The 19,703-nt window shown below is 43.0% G+C and overlaps 2 protein-coding genes across 2 annotated transcripts in view; one reads left to right on the top strand and one right to left on the bottom strand.

Moving 5' to 3' along the window:
- The window catches only part of LOC129868282 (microtubule-associated protein 6-like), a 29,743-nt gene extending 27,533 nt beyond the window's left edge, over window positions 1-2,210 (top strand). Inside the window, exon 5 of the mRNA XM_055942116.1 lies at window positions 1,685-2,210. Within this exon, the coding sequence (XP_055798091.1) occupies window positions 1,685-1,823 (139 nt within the window). The 3' untranslated portion in view covers window positions 1,824-2,210. The remainder of the gene's footprint in view (window positions 1-1,684) is intronic.
- A 5,537-nt stretch (window positions 2,211-7,747) lies between these two features.
- On the bottom strand, window positions 7,748-19,667 carry LOC129868283 (uromodulin-like 1). Its single transcript, XM_055942120.1, has 17 exons — window positions 19,510-19,667; window positions 18,821-19,063; window positions 18,387-18,551; window positions 18,122-18,231; window positions 17,823-18,009; window positions 15,691-15,831; window positions 15,193-15,588; window positions 14,665-14,922; window positions 12,221-12,333; window positions 11,782-12,001; window positions 11,377-11,514; window positions 10,650-11,233; window positions 10,159-10,319; window positions 9,685-9,921; window positions 9,344-9,503; window positions 8,587-8,671; window positions 7,748-8,403 (listed from the first exon to the last, which is right to left on the bottom strand). The coding sequence occupies exons 1-17, from the start codon at window positions 19,583-19,585 to the stop codon at window positions 8,216-8,218; spliced, it is 3,462 nt and encodes a 1,153-aa protein (XP_055798095.1). The 5' UTR covers window positions 19,586-19,667; the 3' UTR covers window positions 7,748-8,215.
- Between the last annotated feature and the right edge of the window lie 36 nt (window positions 19,668-19,703).

A 19,703-nucleotide genomic window follows, 5' to 3' on the forward strand; every position in this document is an offset into this window, starting at 1 on the left:
TCCATATGGAAACAAGAGTAGGGGAGTGAGTGGGTCGGTCTGTCTGTCTGTCTGGCCGGCTGGCTGGCTGTGTGAGTGAGTGAGTGCTTCCAAGTTGGCTGTCACATCCTATACTGTAGGTATGTGGCCTTAAGGTTCTTAAGGAGGCCTTGGGCCTGTATTGTTCTATTACAATGTCTATAGTCCAGACCAACTTTGGAGCCCTCTATGAGCTACTGGAAGATGCATTCATTGCTTGTGGTTAGATAAAAAATAGGTCAAGGCTAAACAAATTGCATGGCTGTGTAGTAAACCGTGACTGTCAAGTGATTCACACAGATGACTAGAGATGCCAATCCTTTAAAGCAACTGGATTAGCCATACCATGCAATCACTGTATTATTTGGTATTATATCAAACTGATATTGTAATTACCCGCATGTTACCAGTCTGATTATATAGAAATGATTAATAAACATGTTGGATAACACACCGTTTATATTAACATATAGTTATACTGTTCGTCGTAATGAGCGGACCAAGGCGCAGCGTGATTGAAGTTCCACATCTTTATTACGGTGAAACTTTAAACAAAAACAATAAACCAATAACGAAACGTGAAAGTAGTGGTGCACATGCACAAACACAAAACAATATCCCACAAACACAGGTGGGAAAAATGGCTACCTAAATATGATCCCCAATTAGAGGCAACGATTACCAGCTGCCTCTAATTGGGAACCATACAAAACACCAACATAGAAATATTGAGCTAGAACACCCCCTAGTCACGCCCTGACCTACTACACCATAGAGAACCAAGGGCTCTCTATGGCCAGGGCGTGACAGATACAGCTTCACTTTTTTGTTGTTTCATTGTTGGTCATTTAATGTAATGATGTTATGTTGTTTGAGTTAGATCGGCAATCCAAATGTTATACCGTAGTACCAAATGTGATACTAAATATAACATAACAATTTATTTTCTTAAATGTATATTGAATGTGTATTGGGATGGGTTTGAATAGGGTGGGTGTACTGACACTCTAGCTGTAAAGAGAGACAATTCTGCTATTAGAGAAGATTGTAAATGCATGTTTTAATCTCCTCAAATTTCCAGCTAATATTAGGTTAGATTATTTCTGAATGTCCTGTGGCTGTGTATCCTTGAACACCCTGAGCCTCTCATTAGACGCTCATTATTCCCATTAGTGTGCTCTAGCTTTTAGTCTGAAAAGGTTTCAGGTGACAGATTGGATTCAAACTCAGAAAGCAGTGGCTATTTATTGACATGAACTTAGTAACAAAAATCCCTCAACAGAAATCGATCAAATCCTCACTCTGATTGAAGAACAATGCCAACTTTTGTTCGGAATTGGGGAAGGTATGTGTTTTCTTTGTAAATGCCAACAGTCTGTTCCAGAATGAAGATTAGGGAAAAAAGATTAATTGTTTAAGTCCACCAACACAGTCTTTTTGAGCAACATTAGATTTAGTGACAAGAAACCAAGAGAGTAGCTTTGCCTGAGACTGAGCTTCATGCCCCCACAGTATCAGTCTGATGTTGTACACTGATATGAGTAGTCACAGGGTGCTCAACTCAGCAGAATGCTTTTTGATTGGCCTTTGAGAAATGCCTCATCTTGTGTCTCTTTGTTTGTGCCTTTTTATTTGTATTTCAACTATGTGCTGCCTCACCTCCTAGAGAGTCTAATGGCGAGGTTCTCCGACCCGGTGATCATCATTCCCAGGGTGCCGTTGGAGGAGAACCAGAACCACTGGAAGAAAGACCCGAACCACGGAGGAGCGGCGGAGTCGTGCGCTTTTCCCCAGATGTAAAGTAGAAGTTGATCCACTAGATCTACACTGTAGGCCTGTGGTATACAGGGAGGGACTATTGTCCTGATCTGTTCTGTACTGTACATATCTAGTATTTTCAACTGAGTTCTATTCATGAAGAGAAATACCCCATTAAGAACTCCTCTGAGTGAGGTAAACCCACATACACGTAGTGTGTTTGAAACAGCGTAATGGTCATAGCTGTTTGAGCAATTGCAAATGCAAAAGGTGCTATAAATAGAATTTCCGTGACATGCTCATGTTTGAAAATAATGTGTATCATTGGTAATGAAATTAGAAATGCCAAACCATGAAGTGCTTATTGAAAAAATGAAAAGGTACTGTACTATATATTGATAAATACAAATGCAAATAAATATATATAACTTGTGGATTTGCTAATCTGTGTTGCATTTTTACTGGTGTGTGAAGTGTGTAAACACACTTCAAAATTAATATCAAGGTTCTCAGGCCACCCTTTTGTGAAGCAGAAATGCTTTAGGACACATATTAATTTTTCATTTACTGTATGAGTTTCATTCTAGTCTAGTGAATATTTGTGTGATAATACTTATAAGCTCTTGTGTGAAGGGGGTTTTAGTTCTTGGCTGGAGCAGCTGTTTCTCTGTCACTCTTCATTATACTCTTCATTAAGTACCCCTCTCTCCTTTCTTTGATTATGCAGTAAAAGATGAGGAAAGAGTTAGTATTAAATAATAAGAATAATCAGTGTAGGCATCGAGACATCTGACTGTACAGATGTGCTCTGCCGCCTCCTCCTCAATGTGCCTACCCAGAGGAGTAAACACACATGCATGCACACAAGACTTTGATGTGAAGCCTTCACATCTTCACATGATGCTACAAGGACTTGAGTTGCTCATCAGGATTGGAGGACTCGTATCTCTGAGGATGATTCTTCTCCTATAGACTGTGTCTCATCACACACAAGTCTCGTCCTACTACCAGTAAATATAGCTATTACAATTCATAGGAAATCATAGCCTACAAACAGTCCAACTAAAATCTTGTTGCAAAGTTATTGTCGGTTATAACGATTAGAGGATATTTCAGTAATTGTCCATATAAAGCTGTTGTCTATGACAGGGACATGGACAGAGGAGAGATATAAAAATATATATTTTCTCACCCATCTACACACAATACCCGTTAATGACAAAGTGAAAACATATTTTTAGAAATGTTAGCAAAAGTATTGAAAATTAAATACAGAAATATCTCATTTACATAACTATTCACACCCCTGAGTCAATAATTTGTAGAAACACCTTTGACAGTGATTACAGCTGTGAGTCTTTCTGGGTACGTATCTAAGAGCTTTCCACACTGGGATTGTGCAACATTTGCCCATTATTCTTTTCAAAATTCTTCAAGCTCTGTCAAATTGGTTATTGATCTTTGCTAGACAATCCTTTTCAAGTCTTGCCATATATTTTCAAGTAGAGTTAAGTCAAAACTGTAACTCAGCCACAGGGAAACATGCACTCTTCTTGGTAAGCAACTCCAGTGTAGATTTGACCTTGTGTTTTAGGTTATTGTCCTGCTGAAACGTGAATTCATCTCCCAGTGTCTGTTGGAAAGTAGACTGAACCAGGTTTTCCTCTAGGACTTTGGCTGTGCTTAGCTCCAACATACACAACATAACCAAAAGTATGTGGACACCTTCTCGTCGAACGTCTCACTCCAAAATCATGGGCATTAATATGGAGTCGGTCCCCCCTTTGCTGCTAAAACAGCCTCCACTCTTCTGGAAAGGCTTTCCGCTAGATGCTGAAACATTGCTGCGGGGACTTGCTTCCATTCAGCCACAAGAGCATTAGTGAGGTCGGGCACTGATGTTGGTTGATTAGGCCCGGCTCGAAGTTAGTGTTCCAATTCATCATAAAGCAGTTCAATGGGGTTGAGGTCAGGGATCTGTATAGGCCAGTCAAGTTCTTCCACACCGATCTTGATAAACCGTTTCTGTATGGACCTCGCTTTGTGCACGGCGGCATTTTCATGCTGAAACAGGAAAGGGCCTTCCCCAAACTCTTACCACAAAGTTGGAAGCACAGAATCGTCTAGAAGGTCATTGCATGAGGTAGCATTAATATTTCCCTTCACTGGACCTAAGGGGCTGAGCCTGAACCATGAAAACAGCCCCAGACCATTATTCCTCCTCCACCCAACTTTACAGTTGGCACTAGGCATTGTGGCTGATAGTGTTGTCCTGCCATCTGCTAAACCCAGATTTGTCCGTCAGACTGCCAGATGGTGAAGTGTGATTCATCAATCCAGAGAACGCGTTTCCACTGCTCCCGTGGCGGCGAGCTTCACACCACTCCAGCCGACACTTGGCATTGCGCATGGTGGTCTTAAGCTTGTGTGTGGTTGCTCGGCCACGGACTCTCATGTCATGAAGCTCCCGACGAACAGTTCTTGTGCTGATGTTGCTTCCAGAGGCAGTTTAGAAATCGGTAGTGAGTGTTGCAAACGGGGACAGACAATTTTTACCCACTGCGCGCTTCAGCATTCGGCGGTCCCGTTCTGTGAGCTTGTGTGGCCTACCACTTCGTGGCTGACCCGTTGTTGCTCCTAGACATTTCCACTTAAAAGAAAAACGCCCTTACAGTTGCATACATTTGACAAACTGACATGTTGGAAAGGTGGCATCCTATGACGGTGCCAGCTCTTCAGTAAGGCCATTCTACTGCCAATGTTTGTCTATGGAGATTGCATTGCCGTGTGCTCCATTTTTTTTTTACAGCTGTCAGCAACAGGTGTGGCTGAAATTGCCGAATCTACTAATTTGAAGGGGTGTCCACATACGTTTGTATAAATAGTGGAACACTTTGTATTCAGAACAAAAACGTAATTGTTTTGCTACATTTTTTGCAGTATTACTTTAGTGTCTTGTTGCAAACAGGATGCATGTTTTGGAATATTTGTATTCTCTACAGGCTTCCTTCTTTTCACTCTGTCAATTAGGTTAGTATTGTGGAGTACCTACAATCTTGTTGATCCATCCTCAGTTTTCTATCACAGCCATTAAACTCTAACACTGGCTTCATGGTGAAAACTGAGCGAATGCCTTCCTCTCCGGCAACTGAGTTAGGAAGGACGCCTGTCTCTTTCTAGTGACTGGATGTACTGATACACCATCCAAAGTGTAATTAATAACTTCACCATCCGGAAAATAATATTCAATGTTAGCTTTTTTATTGTTACCCATCTACATATAGGTGCTCTTCTTTGCGAGGCATTGGAAACTCTCCCTGGTCTTTGTGGTTGAATCTGTGTTTAAAATTCACTGCTCAACTTAGGGACCTTACAGATAATTGTATGTGTGGAGTACAGAGAAGAGGTAGTCATTCAAAAAACATGTTAAACACTATTATTGCACACAGTGACTCCATGCAAATTATTTTGACTTGTTTAGCCAATATTTACTCTTGAACTTATTTAGGCTTGCCATAACAAAGGGATTGAATAGTTCTTGACTCAAGACATTTCAGCTTTTCATTTTTTATTAATTTGTAGAAATTCTGAAAAGCATAATTCCACTTTGACATTATGGGTTGTTGTGTGTAGGCCAGTGACAAAACAATCTAAATGCAATCCATGTTAAAATCAGGCTGTAACACAACACAGTGTGGAAAATGTTAAAGGGTGTGAATACTTTCTGAAGGCACTGTATATACACTGACTGTACAAAACATAACGAACACTTGCTCTTTCCATCACAGACTGATGAGGTGAATCCAGGTGAATGCTATGATCCCTTATTGATGTCACTTCAATCAGTGATGAAGGGGAGGAGAAAGGTTAAAGAAGGACTTATAAGCCTTGAGACAATTGAGATATGGATTGTGTGTGTGTCAATCAGAGGGTGAATGGGCGAGACTTTTTTTTAAAGTATCTTTGAACAGGGTATGATAGTAGGTTGAGTGTGTCGGTTTGAGTGTGTCAAGATCGCCAACGCTGCTGCGTTTTTCATGCCCAACAGTTTCCTGTGTGTATCAAGAATGGTCCACCACCCAAAGAACATCCAGTCAACTTGACACAACTGTGGGAAGCATTGGAGTCAACATGGGCCAGCATCCCTGTGGAACACTTTTGACACCTTGTAGAGTCCATGTCCCAACGAATTGAGGCTGTTCTGACGGCAAAACGGGGGGAGGGGGGTGCAACTCAATATTAGGAAGGTGTTCCTAATATTTTGTACACTCTGTATATACTGTATATGCCATTTTAGCAGACCCTTTTATCCAAAGCAACTTACAGTCATGCGTGCATACATTTTAAATATGGATGGCCCCGGGAATCAATCCCACAACCCTGGCAGTGAAAGCCTCTGCTCGACCAACTGAGCCATACAGGACCATACAGTAATACGACCTCTTAAAGTAGTAAATGTCCTCACCTTCAGTGGTAATTATGTAGTTGAGGTGCATAGAGCAAGCCCTGGCTGATTATGGTACATAAATGGACAATGGGCTAAAAGTAAGAGGAAGAGAGAAAATTCATTATTAATGATTGTATGAGTTCTGAGCACTGAGAAGGGACTGGTCTGAAAGCCCAGGGAGATGACTGAACACAGGCACAGACAGACCGACTGCTAGGGCGATAAATGTGTCTGTGCCTGTCCTATCTGCCACAGAGACGGACAGACTCAGATAAATGGACTGAGGATGGAAGAGAGGAGAAGGAGGGGGGGGGGGGGGGGTATATATATTTTTTACATTTTACCTTAATTTAACTAGGCAAGTCAGTTAAGAACAAATTATTATTTACAATGAAGGGAAGGAGGACAGAAGGATCAAATTGGAGCCATTCCATGGATGTGACCTAGAATGCTGTTTATTGGATGTTGAAAATAAAATACATTACTTTTCCACGGCCCGCCTGTCATATTTTTGGAAAGGACTCCCCAGACACTCATAGTGGTACTTAACAATGGGGGTTCATAGGAAATTCAGTGCAGCTTTCGGTGTTTTCTTATTCACTCTGTGAATGTTATGGATGAACCAACACATCTGCCCACCATTAAAAAAACCTGTCCTGATATCCCTAACAAGGTAATCAAATGTGTTTAAAGCCAGATTAATTGCTAAAGGAATCTCTAATTAGGCCATTAGATCAGGGGAAGAATCCATATAACAAAATTGCAGAGGTGGATCATTGGGAATCAAACCTTTGGCACTGAAAATCATTCAATGATTTTGATTGAAGGAGGATGTTATTCTGGTGGGTACTGAATCTACAGTTCACTCAGCTTACAATGTGGGTATAACTGTAACAAACACCCCCGTGCACACTGAGGCTGCGCCAGAGGTGTTTCCATGGAAACGGGTTGCCAGTAAGGGCGGGCGGCTGTATGGGTTAATTGGGGGTGGGGTTTATATGAGCCCACCTCAACACAGATGTTTGCCCCCAACCCACCCCCCAGGTCTCCAGGGTACGCCTCTCAAAGAAACCAGCCTCTTGGTTACCATGTATCCCCCCACAGGACTCGCCTCTCAGAGAGAGAAAGACGTGTGTCACAAACGACTCACCTACCAGGATTATCAGCACTCATTAGCAGAAGGCTCAGCGGTTTGAACTGAACTAGAAGGGATTTGATACTGTGAAGTGGTGGTTTATGAATGTAACCATATGTAATTAATGTTGTCATAACACTGTGAAATCACATCTGTGTCCTACCTATATGTAAAGGGGCCATGTTTTTTGTTGTTGTTTTGTTCTACAGTGGTTTTATGCAATGAGCCAACAGTGTCCTCTAGTGTATGAATCATTACAGTACTTCTAAGATTGGATCACAAATTCAACATAAGTACTTATTGTATTTCACCTCATAAATAGACTGGGGAAATACTCTCTTCCTCTGCTACAAATGATTCAATATACAAATCATTCCTTTTTATTTCTATGGTTTTTATTAACATATTTCACATTTCATCAGGTCAATATTCCAGGACGTGTTAGCTAGTGACTTAAGAAGACTTCAGGATATGCTGATAAAATAAATGCAATTTCCATAATTAAAAACGGTAGATTTTCTCAGTTATAGAAAAGCATCTGTTAAAAATAAAATAAAGTGATTGTAGTATATATATTTTATAAATACAATTTCCTATACAAATCTGATCTTAACTAGACTTACAAATCTGGCAAATGGTGCCTTGTATACAGTATGTACGTATTTAAATGTATCAATGTTGAAATAATTGAAGAGTGGACTTTGATACACTTTTCTACTAATATATCTTTATTTCAATTAAACTATCTATATTGACACTTTCATTACACTGACTACTACACAACAGACATTGCAGCTTGAATCCCAACTTTAATATCTCATTAAGTTCCATAAAACTAGCCTAAAAGCGATCCAGTGCTAAGCATCAAAAACATGATAGGTAAAGTTCTCTTGCTTGGGTTTGAGGCTGAAGCTGTAGGTTCCAATTCGCTTTCTGTAGCAGAATAACAAGGACGAGAGACTCCCGACGAAGAATAGGAACAGTCCTATTCCCAGTAAGATGTAGTCCACCAGACGAAGAGTAACAGAGCTCTCTTTGACGGACACTGCCAGAAAACATGTCAGAATACATTAACTCCCCAATATGTACATCTGATCATCATCATATACTGTATATCATGGGCTATAAGTAGGACATTCTGGATATTTTGGATATTATCAGTAGCCAAGTCATCATGCTGTCACAGTATAGCTTATTTTGATGCAGTCACACTTAGAAGAGCATTTACCTTTGTGTGATCGAAGGAATGGTCCACAGGTTGCTTTTCCCGTTCCGATTAGATTAGAGAATCTTTCTGTCCGCTCAATACAATCCTAACACAAATTAAATATATGGAAAGAGAACAGCATTGAACTAGTTCAACTTCTTCTCCTAGTAGATACGTTTTCAAAAGCCTCTAGGGTAGTCATACCAAAATGGTTGAACACAGTGGCTGAAATTAAACTGGAAATACCTGGAGCCGGACTCCTGCACCTATTAGTGGTGGCAGGTAGCCTAGTGGTTAGAGCGTTGGACTAGTAACCGAAAGGTTGCAAGATCAAATCCCTGAGCTCGAATCCCCAACCGAAAGGTTGCAAGATCGAACCCCCGAGCTGACAAGGTTAAAATCTGTCATTCTGCCCCTGAAGAAGGCAGTTAACCCACTGTTCCCAGGCCGTCATTGAAAATAAGAATTTGTTCTTAACTGATTTGCCTAGTTAAATAAAGGTTAAAGGTAGAGCCGAGCTCCAGCACCTTGGGTTAAAGGGAGAGTCATGCTGAGCTCCAGCACCATTCGGGTTCAAAAAAGAGTAGGATAAAGTATTAATCCAAACCCCTAACTTTAGAATAGTAATACATTGTACTCACAGCAGTAAGCCTAACCCTAATTTTGGTATAACCATTATATTCAACCCGCCAGGACTTCCCCAATTCCCAGTTGAACAGTAAATCTAAACATCTATACTTGAGTAGTACAGTATGAATAGAGATGGACAGATACTCACAGGCTGGCAGGTGGCTGAGCCAGTCTCAATACAGATATGAATCTGGCAGTGCAGGTAGATGACATTGAGGTTGACGTAGGAGAAGACGCGAAGGGACAGGCGAGACTTGCTGGAGTTGCCGTTCTCCAAGACTGTGGTGTATGTGTTGGGGAGGGGACAGCTGATGAGAAAAGAGAGACAGAGAGAGATAGATTACTGGCAGAAAGCTTAGAAAGTACCTAAACATCTGAATCTTCAGGAACATTTCCATTCTATTCTGTTCTATTCCATGCCACTTAATGGAAACCTAGCATCTAAACTAACTATGATAGGGCAACATAAAAATAAATTGTAGAACAGACCTGTTTTCCAGGAACAAGTAAATTGTTGGTTCCAAAGCGTTGCTGCTCTGGGTGGCCCAGCACTTGTTGATGACCACTTTGATCTGGTCAACTGTGGAGTTGACGCTGACCTCGACCACAACGTCCTCCTCGGGAGACAGGCTGTAGTTCTGAGGGAGAGGGGACATTCCATTCAGGAGCTGAACCGTCACATGGAAAGTCCCTGAGCCCATGACGACATCTTTGATCATGTCATACCTGTCAAGAAAATATGTCATGAATAAGATATTTTGTAACAGCATGCTGAATATGTCATAGTTCATAGATACTGCATTACTATATACTGTATGTCAATCAGAGAGACATTTCCAGCCTTTATTGAGTAGAGTTATGTGTAATCCGTTTCAGTCTAGCTGAGCAGTGATTTGTGGGTATAAAATGGTGGTGACCATAGTGACGGTAGATAAAGTCACCATGGCGCCTGGCACAGCGTACCCTGTGGGGCCATAACCTGCAGAGATGAGGATGGTCCTCCCAAAGGTACACATGATGGGGACCTCCAGCCGTACTGTAGGAACTCTCGTTTTGCTGTCGGGCAGGCTCTGGAGATCCATGGAATTGAACAGAGTCGTCTGAGCAGTGTAATGAGTGCTATTCTGAAATATAAAAGTTAACAGGGGTATGGGAAAGTTATTTTACTTTCTAACAGACCATGAGGACAGTTCAATCTAGTTTGGTCATCAAACATCTGCACCTACAAGAGACCATGTTCACAGGCTGCATGTTGTTTTGCATATTTTTGTTGTTGTTCCATGTTTTGACTAAATAAGGACATTTAAACCTGTAAAACCCAGGTCTGTTATGTACTGTACATTGTAGAATAGCCTTTTATTTACCCAAAACACACCAGAGACTATGCTCTTTGTGACACAAAGGGACAATAGTTAGCATCCTCTACCCACTGACTCACAAATGTACTGACTCACATATAAGAGCTGTGTGTTACACTGGTCCCAAGCCACCGTCAGCTGGACATGGCTGCTGTTCGCTTCGTTCACTCCACACTCCTGTCTCCCCAGGTAGAGTGAAGAGTCCCCAATGTGCCTCGCCTTCAGGAAGTCCCTTGCAACTGTCACAATGATATAGCTGGCCCTGCACTCCACAGAGATGCCCCTCGTATAAGAAACCAGAATAGCCGGAGAAGTAGGAGTCTTAGGCTGCAGACTCATCGTGATGAGACCGCTGGTCACAGTGGTGGTCATTGCTGTAGGAACGTCAGTGGTGGTTGTGGTTGGAACTGGGGTCATGGTTGTGATTAGGATTGGAGTAGCGGTTGAAACAGTGTTGTTGATTCTAACGGCATTGTTGGTTGGAACTGGTGTGTTGATTGTAGTTGTAGTCTTATTGTTGGATGTGATTGAGGTTGTATTGTAGGTTGTAGTGGTTGAAACTGTATTGTTGGTTGTAACCAGAGTGTTGGTTGTGGATGTGGTTATGATTGTAGCTGGATCTGTGGTCGTCTGGACAGGTGTCGTGATGGGCATTGTAGGTATGGTTGTGGTCAAAAGTGCTGCAGGGCAAAAACATGAAAATTACAGGTTGTACTGTAGTGAACTGATTAGGCAATGAAGCCTGCAGTACTCTAGTATCTCCAAATACCTATGAATTAAGACTATCAAACTAAAGTGAAAGAAAGGATTCTCTATTGTCTACCTGAACAGCCCCGTCCTGGCCTGGAGGGGTTGGAGTCAGTGAATCCATCCAGACAGAGACAGCTGTAGGAGCCCCAGGTGTTAGTGCACTGGGCCCATGGGGAGCAGTCCATGTCCCCTGTACTGCACTCATCATCATCTGTTAGAGACAAAAACAGAACTGGCATTGAAAATCAGGTTAACAGTTGATGCAGATTGGTATCACAAAATGTGCCCTCCATCTAATACTCACAGAGAGTTAGCTTCTTTCATATTTTACCTACAGTATATTTCATCAGGAAGTCCCATTGATAACAATAATAGTTTTCAAGAAGGCCAATTTAAGACCTGGCACATTATCTTGTGCACATTCCTTTTATCAAAATCAAAGTATTCTTACAAATGTAAAACGTTAAGACAGTGTTACCATCTATACTGGTGTTGTTGCTGTCAACAGTGTATATGGAGCTGTTCTGTAGGGCCTGCATCAGAGCAGAGGACACCTTCAGGATGTCCTGGGACTGACTGGGTGTGAAGATGATGATGAAGTTCACTACTACACTGCCAGGAGTCAGGCCTCTGATCTGAACCCTCACATCTCCTGAGTTCATCAGGGCCAGGATATCAGGAGGGAGAGACTGGAGGATCTATGAGACAGTTAGCGGAGACAGGGTGTTTGTGTCAGTGTTGTTTGATAGAAACTACACAATTACAACATGTATGAACTACAACAACAACATGTAGGAACTACAAAACATGTGTAGGTGTCTTTATTACATCATTAATGTATTCCATGTTTCTACTATTAGTGAGGACAATGACAACATTCAAAAAACATTTATCAAAGCATCCGTTGTGCCTTGTACCTCTTCCTCAATACTACGACTGAGATTCTGATACTCCTGGCTAGTGGGGTACAGCAAGGCATCAGTGAACTGCACGTTGGTCAGGCGAACTGTTGCTCGAAGTGTCTGTGCAGCTGTGGAAGGGATACACTCATCCAGTCAATGCACTACGGTAACTAGAAAAGCAATGGTGTAAAATACTTAAGTAAAAATACTTTAAAGAACTACTTAAGTAGTTTTTTGGGGTATCTGTACTTTACAATTAATATTTTTTACTACTTTTATTTTTGCTTCACTACATTCCAAAAGAAAATGATGTACTTTTTACTCGATATACACTGCTCAAAAAAATAAAGGGAACACTTAAACAACACAATGTAACTCCAAGTCAATCACACTTCTGTGAAATCAAACTGTCCACTTAGGAAGCAACACTGATTGACAATAAATTTCACATGCTGTTGTGCAAATGGAATAGACAAAAGGTGGAAATTATAGGCAATTAGCAAGACACCCCCCAAAACAGGAGTGATTCTGCAGGTGGTGACCACAGACCACTTCTCAGTTCCTATGCTTCCTGGCTGATGTTTTGGTCACTTTTGAATGCTGGCGGTGCTCTCACTCTAGTGGTAGCATGCGACGGCGTCTACAACCCACACAAGTGGCTCAGGTAGTGCAGTTCATCCAGGATGGCACATCAATGCGAACTGTGGCAAAAAGGTTTGCTGTGTCTGTCAGCGTTGTGTGCAGAGCATGGAGGCCCTACCAGGAGACAGGCCAGTACATCAGGAGACGCGGAGGAGGCCGTAGGAGGGCAACAACCCAGCAGCAGGACCGGTACCTCCGCCTTAGTGCAAGGAGGTGCACTGCCAGAGCCCTGCAAAATGACCTCCAGCAGGCCACAAATGTGCATGTGTCAGCATATGGTCTCACAAGGGGTCTGAGGATCTCATCTCGGTACCTAATGGCAGTCAGGCTACCTCTGGCGAGCACATGGAGGGCTGTGCGGCCCCACAAAGAAATGCCACCCCACACCATGACTGACCCATCGCCAAACCGGTCATGCTGGAGGATGTTGCAGGCAGCAGAACGTTCTCCACGGCGTCTCCAGACTCTGTCACGTCTGTTACATGTGCTCGTGCTCAGTGTGAACCTGCTTTCATCTGTGAAGAGCACAGGGCGCCAGTGGCGAATTTGCCAATCTTGGTGTTCTCTGGCAAATGCCAAACGTCCTGCACGGTGTTGGGCTGTAAGCACAACCCCCAACTGTGGACGTCGGGCCCTCATACCACCCTCATGGAGTCTGTTTCTGACCGTTTGAGCAGACACATGCACATTTGTGGCCTGCTGGAGGTCATTTTGCAGGGCGCTGGCAGTGCACCTCCTTGCACAAAGGCGGAGGTAGCGGTCCTGCTGCTGGGTTGTTGCCCTCCTACGGCCTCCTCCACGTCTCCTGATGTACTGGCTTGTCTCCTGGTAGCGCCTGCATGCTCTGGACACTACGATGACAGACACAGCAAACCTTTTTGCCACAGTTCGCACTGATGTGCCAGCCTGGATGAACTGCACTACCTGAGCCACTTGTGTGGGTTGTAGACTCCGTCTCATGCTACCACTAGAGTGAGAGCACCGCCAGCATTCAAAAGTGACCAAAACATCAGCCAGGAAGCATAGGAACTGAGAAGTGGTCTGTGGTCACCACCTGCAGAATCACTCCTGTTTTGGGGGGTGTCTTGCTAATTGCCTATAATTTCCACCTTTTGTCTTTTCCATTTGCACAACAGCATGTGAAATTTATTGTCAATCAGTGTTGCTTCCTAAGTGGACAGTTTGATTTTACAGAAGTGTGATTGACTTGGAGTTACATTGTGTTATTTAAGTGTTCCCTTTATTTTTTTGAGCAGTGTAGTTTCCCTGACACCCAAAAGTACCCATTACATTTTGAATGCTTAGCAGGACAGGAAAAGGGTCCAATTCACAGACCTATCAAGAGAGCATCCCTGATCATCCCTACGATCTGGCGGACTGTCTGAGTGTTGGAGTGTGCTGGTGGCTATCCGTAAATAAAAAAACAAGACAATGGTGCCATCTGGTTTGCTTAATATAAGGAATTTGAAATAATTTATACTTTTACTTTTGATACTTAAGTATATTTAAAACCAAATAACTTTAGACTCTTACTCAAGTAGTATTTTACTGGGGGACTTTCATTTTTACTTGAGTCATTTTCTATTAAGGTATCTTTACTTTTACTCAAGTATGACATTTGGGTAGTTTTTCCACCACTTTAGAAAAAGTTTAATATCTGCTATAGGAGTCAGCTTAATGTGAAAGAGTTTTGCTGTGCCAGTGTGTAATGAATAAAGTGCACAGCATCAGTTAGGAGAACACAACCCTTGTAACAATTAAAGTGTGCGCACATTACAGTTAGTTGATCTGTCGAACATCCTGCACATGGTACTAACCAGTCTTAACCAGCAGCAGCAGGCTAGCCCAATGGCTCCCACAGGCACAAGGAGTGACAGTGACGTTGTAGAGAACCCCAGGTTGCAGCCCTGTCACCTCCCAGACTGACAGCTTTGTCTCCCAGCGTCCCTTGACCTCTGACCCCTCCTTCAACACCACGAGGAAGCTGAGCCCGCTCTGGGATTGGCCAGTCCAGGACAGGCAGAAAGAGAAGCCAGTAACGTTTGAGGCCTGCAAGTTGGTGGTGGGGGTTGGGTCTGAGGGAGAGGGGAGAAGGGAATCAGTAGTCAATCTCACCTTCTATGAAATATTACAGCATCTAAGCTGCTTTGAAATTAGTTGTGATTTTGTTAAGTGTTCAATTTCTTAAAACAATTAGATTAAAGTGGAGCACTTTGGAAAATATTATCCAAACAGCCTCAAGGGCTTCGAGAAACAGCAGGGGAGTCATTGGGGGAAACTGATATTGGAGAAAAAAATTGTCACTGTTATACACTGTATAAAGAGAGTGTTATTGATTTACATACGGCATGTGGATGGTGATAGTGAGGATACACTCAGGTACATGTCCTCCACAGTAGGTCCCATGCTGGTTCGGGGCATAGAGGTGGAGAGGGGCAGGGTAGGAGTGTTGATGTTAGTGGTATGCTGCAGTGAGGTGGGACTACTCCAGGATGTGAGAGCTGTACTGGTCTCAGACCCGTTGGAGCTGGCTATAGCTAGGTCATGTGTGGTAACAGGTATATCGGTGGAGCTCAGCATCATGCCCCTGTCTGTGGTTGTAGCTACGGCTGCTGGGTTATCAATAAAGCTGGAGTTCCAGGACTGATAGCTGGTGCTGTTGGGTGGCAACTCTGTTGCATTGGCCCACCAAAACATAAGAGTGGCATTACTGGGCAGGGCTGAGGTCACAAGGTCAGCAGCTGAAAGGAGAACAAATAGGTTGAGAGTTTGAGTGAAACATTTTAATTTTTACATTAATTTAATATAACCCAGAGTTAGTATACACCACTCTCTGTTCTTACCTTGGCAGTCTAACCCTGTGTTGTTGCGGTTCAGATCAGTGTATCCAGGACGGCAGGTGCAGCTGTAGGAGCCCTCTGTGTTGGCACAGTCTGCCTGACGTGAGCAGCTGCTGAGAGCGGCATAGGTACACTCATCTATATCTGAAAGGACAGCAGCATAATGTGTGTTATAAACTCAGCAAAAAAAGAAACGTCCTCTCACTGTCAACTGCGTTTATTTTCAGCAAACTTAACACGTGTAAATATTTGTATGAACATAAGATTCAACAACTGAGACATAAACTGAACAAGCTCCACAGACATGTGACTAACAGAAATTGAATAATGTGTCCCTGAACAAAGGAGGGGTCAAAATCAAAAGTAACAGTCAGTATCTGGTGTGGCCACCAGCTGCATTAAGTATTGTCATGAATCTCCTCCTCATGGACGGCACCAGATTTGCCGGTTCTTGCTGTGAGATGTTACCCAACTCTTCCACCAAGGCACCTGCAAGTTCCCAGACATTTCTGGGGGGAATGGCCCAAGCCCTCACCCTCCGATCCAACAGGTCCCAGACGTGCTCAAAGGGATTGAGATCCGGGCTCTTCGCAGGCCATGGCAGAACACTGACATTCCTGTCTTGCAGGAAATCACGCACAGAACGAGCAGTATGGCTGGTGGCATTGTCATGCTGGAGGGTCATGTCAGGATGAGCCTGCAGGAAGGGCACCACATGAGGGAGGAGGATATCTTCCCTGTAACGCACAGTGTTGAGATTGCCTGCAATGACAACAAGCTCATTCCGATGATGCTGTGACACACCGCCCCAGACCAATCGATCCCGCTCCAGAGTACAGGCATAGATGTAACGCTCATTCCTTCGACGATAAACGCGAATCCGACCATCCCCCCTGGTGAGACAAAACCGCGACTCGTCAGTGAAGAGCACTTTTTGTCAGTCCTGGCTGGTCCAGCGATGGTGGGTTTGTGCCCATAGGCGACGTTATTGCCGGTGATGTCTGGTGAGGACCTGCCTTACAACAGGCCTACAAGCCCTCAGTCCAACCTCTCTCAGCATATTGCGGACAGTCTGAGCACTGATGGAGGGATTGTGCGTTCCTGGTGTAACTCGGGCAGTTGTTGTTGCCATCCTGACGTGTCCCGCAGGTGTGATGTTCGGATGTACCGATCCTGTGCAGGTGTTGTTACACATGGTCTGCCACTGCGAGGACGATCAGCTGTCCATCTGTAGCACTGTCTTACAGTACAGACATTGCCATTTATTGCCCTGACCACATCTGCAGTCCTCATGTCTCCTTGCGGCATGCCTAAGGCACATTCAAGCAGATGAGCAGGGACCCTGGGCATCTTTCTTTTGGTGTTTTTCAGAGTCAGTAGAAAGGCCTCTTTAGTGTTCTAAGTTTTCATAACTGTGACCTTAATTGCCTACCGTCTGTAAGCTGTTAGTGTCTTAACGACCGTTCCACAGGTGCATGTTCATTAATTGTTTATGGTTCATTGAACAAGCATGGGAAACAGTGTTTAAACCCTTTACAATTAAGATCTGTGAAGTTCTTTGGATTTTTACGAATTATCTTTGAAAGACAGGGTCCTGAAAAAGGGACGTTTCTTTTTTTGCCGAGTTTATGTAGACACTGTGTATATCTACAGGATATATAATATATTCCCTTGAATGAATGTGTGTGCGTGCGTGCATGATTGTGCGTGTTCATGTGTGTGTTCATGTGTGTGAGTATGTGTGCTTGTGTGCACATCTGTGTGTGTTTTTGTGAGTGTATGATTGTGTGTTTGCACTGGTGTGGTGTGTGTTTTTCTGAGTTTGTGTCAATGACACATCTTTTTAATTTACAGAGGAAACATGTCATAGATGAGTGTGAAGGGGAAATGGAAGCAGAGTGGGACACCGTGGTGTTACTGAGTCAGCACAGTGTTCTCAGTAACACGAGTATAACTCCAACACAGACTACATAATCATAGCCACCAGAAAACCCAATAGTCGACAGACAGATGTTACCAGAAATACTGTATATGGTGCTCACTTACATTATCTAGAGATATTTATGGCCCTGGATGTTACACACTACAAAAGCCTGTGTATTTACACCTCACAGTGCAGTACTGTATCCTCTTACCTTCAACTGACACAGAGGTGACTTCTTCAATGTGTTTGAGAAGAAGGTGCAGTTTTGTGGTTGTGTTAGACAAGGACAGAGTTTCAGGGGAACCAATCAGCATAGATGAAGTGGTTCTGAATGGCCCTATAGGCCAGGAGCTGATGTAGTATACAGAGACGTCAGAGGAGTCCAGGGCTCCGGTCACCTATAAGCCAATACAGAATGGTCAAGGCCTATACTGGGAACACACAGTGAGAAATGTAGGGTCTATAATAGACCGTCATGAGAAGAACATAGAGAGAGATACAGTAGCCTACCACAGAGTGCAAAAGCCTTGTGTGGTTCATGATTCCCCCGTCCATGGATATCAGCTGCTGGTAATCTGTCTTCACGGTCACAGTGACGTTGAAGCAATAGCCTCTATTGCCTGAGTGAAATAATAATGAATTTGCAATATGATAATGAACGGTTTGCAATATGATTTTATGTGCCGTGATGTTTACACAATTGCAGTTATTATACAATTTAAACATATATCTTGAATCACTTCAACAATAACGTTGATCTGGGATCTGTACTCACCTGTATGTTGAGCGTTGGTGCAAAAAGAGAGGCCCTCTCTCTGGCAGCACTTTTGCCACCCTGGACAGTCTGAGTCCCATTCACAACCTGTATTCCTGGGTGCGTCCACTACACCTTTGGGGCAGGAGCCTGGCTTGGCAGTGAACTCTCCACTTCTGTTCATAGCTTAATCAATGAGAGAAACAGAAATAGAGAGGGTATCATATCAAATGTTTACAAAGAGCACTGTAAATAGCAAACTACGAACTACATTCTTGGTCGACAGCCCCATCTATTGATCTATATTAGATACTTCATAAAAAGGGTGCTGATGTAAATTGTGAAAATTAGAAAAATGTTAAATATGTTCTTTACACATAGATACTTCTGTGTGCTCCTAAATATACTTTGTTTTCATGATGAACAAGTCCTAAAATATAAGCTGGAACACTCACGTAAAGCACAGTAGCTGCCCACTTGTTCATAGCCGTCACAGCACCTCATAACCTCCTCGGTGACATTCATGTACTCAGTCCAATAGGCTGTTTTGTAAAGAGTGACCACACACGTCTTCCAGGGTAGCCATCCGCCACACGACCTCCGGTCCCTGTAGGAGGTCTTATAGGACCACACTTTACTCACCACCGTGCTCTCATGTCCAGCACACATGTGGTAGCTGGACATAGACAGGTCATATCCTGAAATAAAGAAATACTTATGTTATATAGTATCTAATGGAGACAATGCTGTTCTTTATGATTACAGAATGTAAGACAATTGGGAAGGGAATTCCAAACAACAGCTACAAATACATAATATTGGAAAATAATTATTTGCCGATCAATGTTGCATAAATAACAGGATATATGAGCACGAACACATAACAAAAGGTTTTAATTTCCACAACAGCCAGCATTCATATAGGGCCAAGGAGTGCCCACACTATAAACGCACATACAGTATGCAACATTTTATGGTGGCACCTGGTTTTAGAAACGGAATCAAAACTGATTAGCAGATATAAGCCACCTGTCTCAACCTGTACAAATAAAACATATTAACAAAGATATCATGAAACATGGCAATAAACAGTGAAGCATACACATGATCATATTATTGATTGTGTCATAACTTATTGTCCTACCTTTAAACAAAGTGCTGTGTCCCCTACAGAGGTCCAGAAGCGCCACGGCCAGACTGAGAGAGAACATCCAACTCATCTTGAATAAATGAAATACGCCACGTATTCAAGGACCATGCTGCACTACCATTTTCAGAGCTGAGCTTTTGGTAACGGTTCTGAGTTTCTTTTCCCTCGTCGTCCACACCCCCTGATAT

Source organism: Salvelinus fontinalis, chromosome 13 (assembly GCF_029448725.1).
Source record: "Salvelinus fontinalis isolate EN_2023a chromosome 13, ASM2944872v1, whole genome shotgun sequence".
In the NCBI taxonomy this organism is placed as follows: Eukaryota; Metazoa; Chordata; class Actinopteri; order Salmoniformes; family Salmonidae; genus Salvelinus; species Salvelinus fontinalis.

Excerpts from the sequence above, each read along its gene's own strand:
- LOC129868283 (XM_055942120.1), bottom strand. The coding sequence starts at position 19,585 with ATGAGTTGGATGTTCTCTCTCAGTCTGGCCGTGGCGCTTCTGGACCTC. Across the intron at positions 18,010-18,121 it reads CAAGGCTTTTGCACTCTGTG|GTGACCGGAGCCCTGGACTC; the intron begins GTAGGCTACTGT and ends ATTGGCTTATAG. Across the intron at positions 8,404-8,586 it reads ATTCCTTCGATCACACAAAG|TGTCCGTCAAAGAGAGCTCT; the intron begins GTAAATGCTCTT and ends GTTTTCTGGCAG.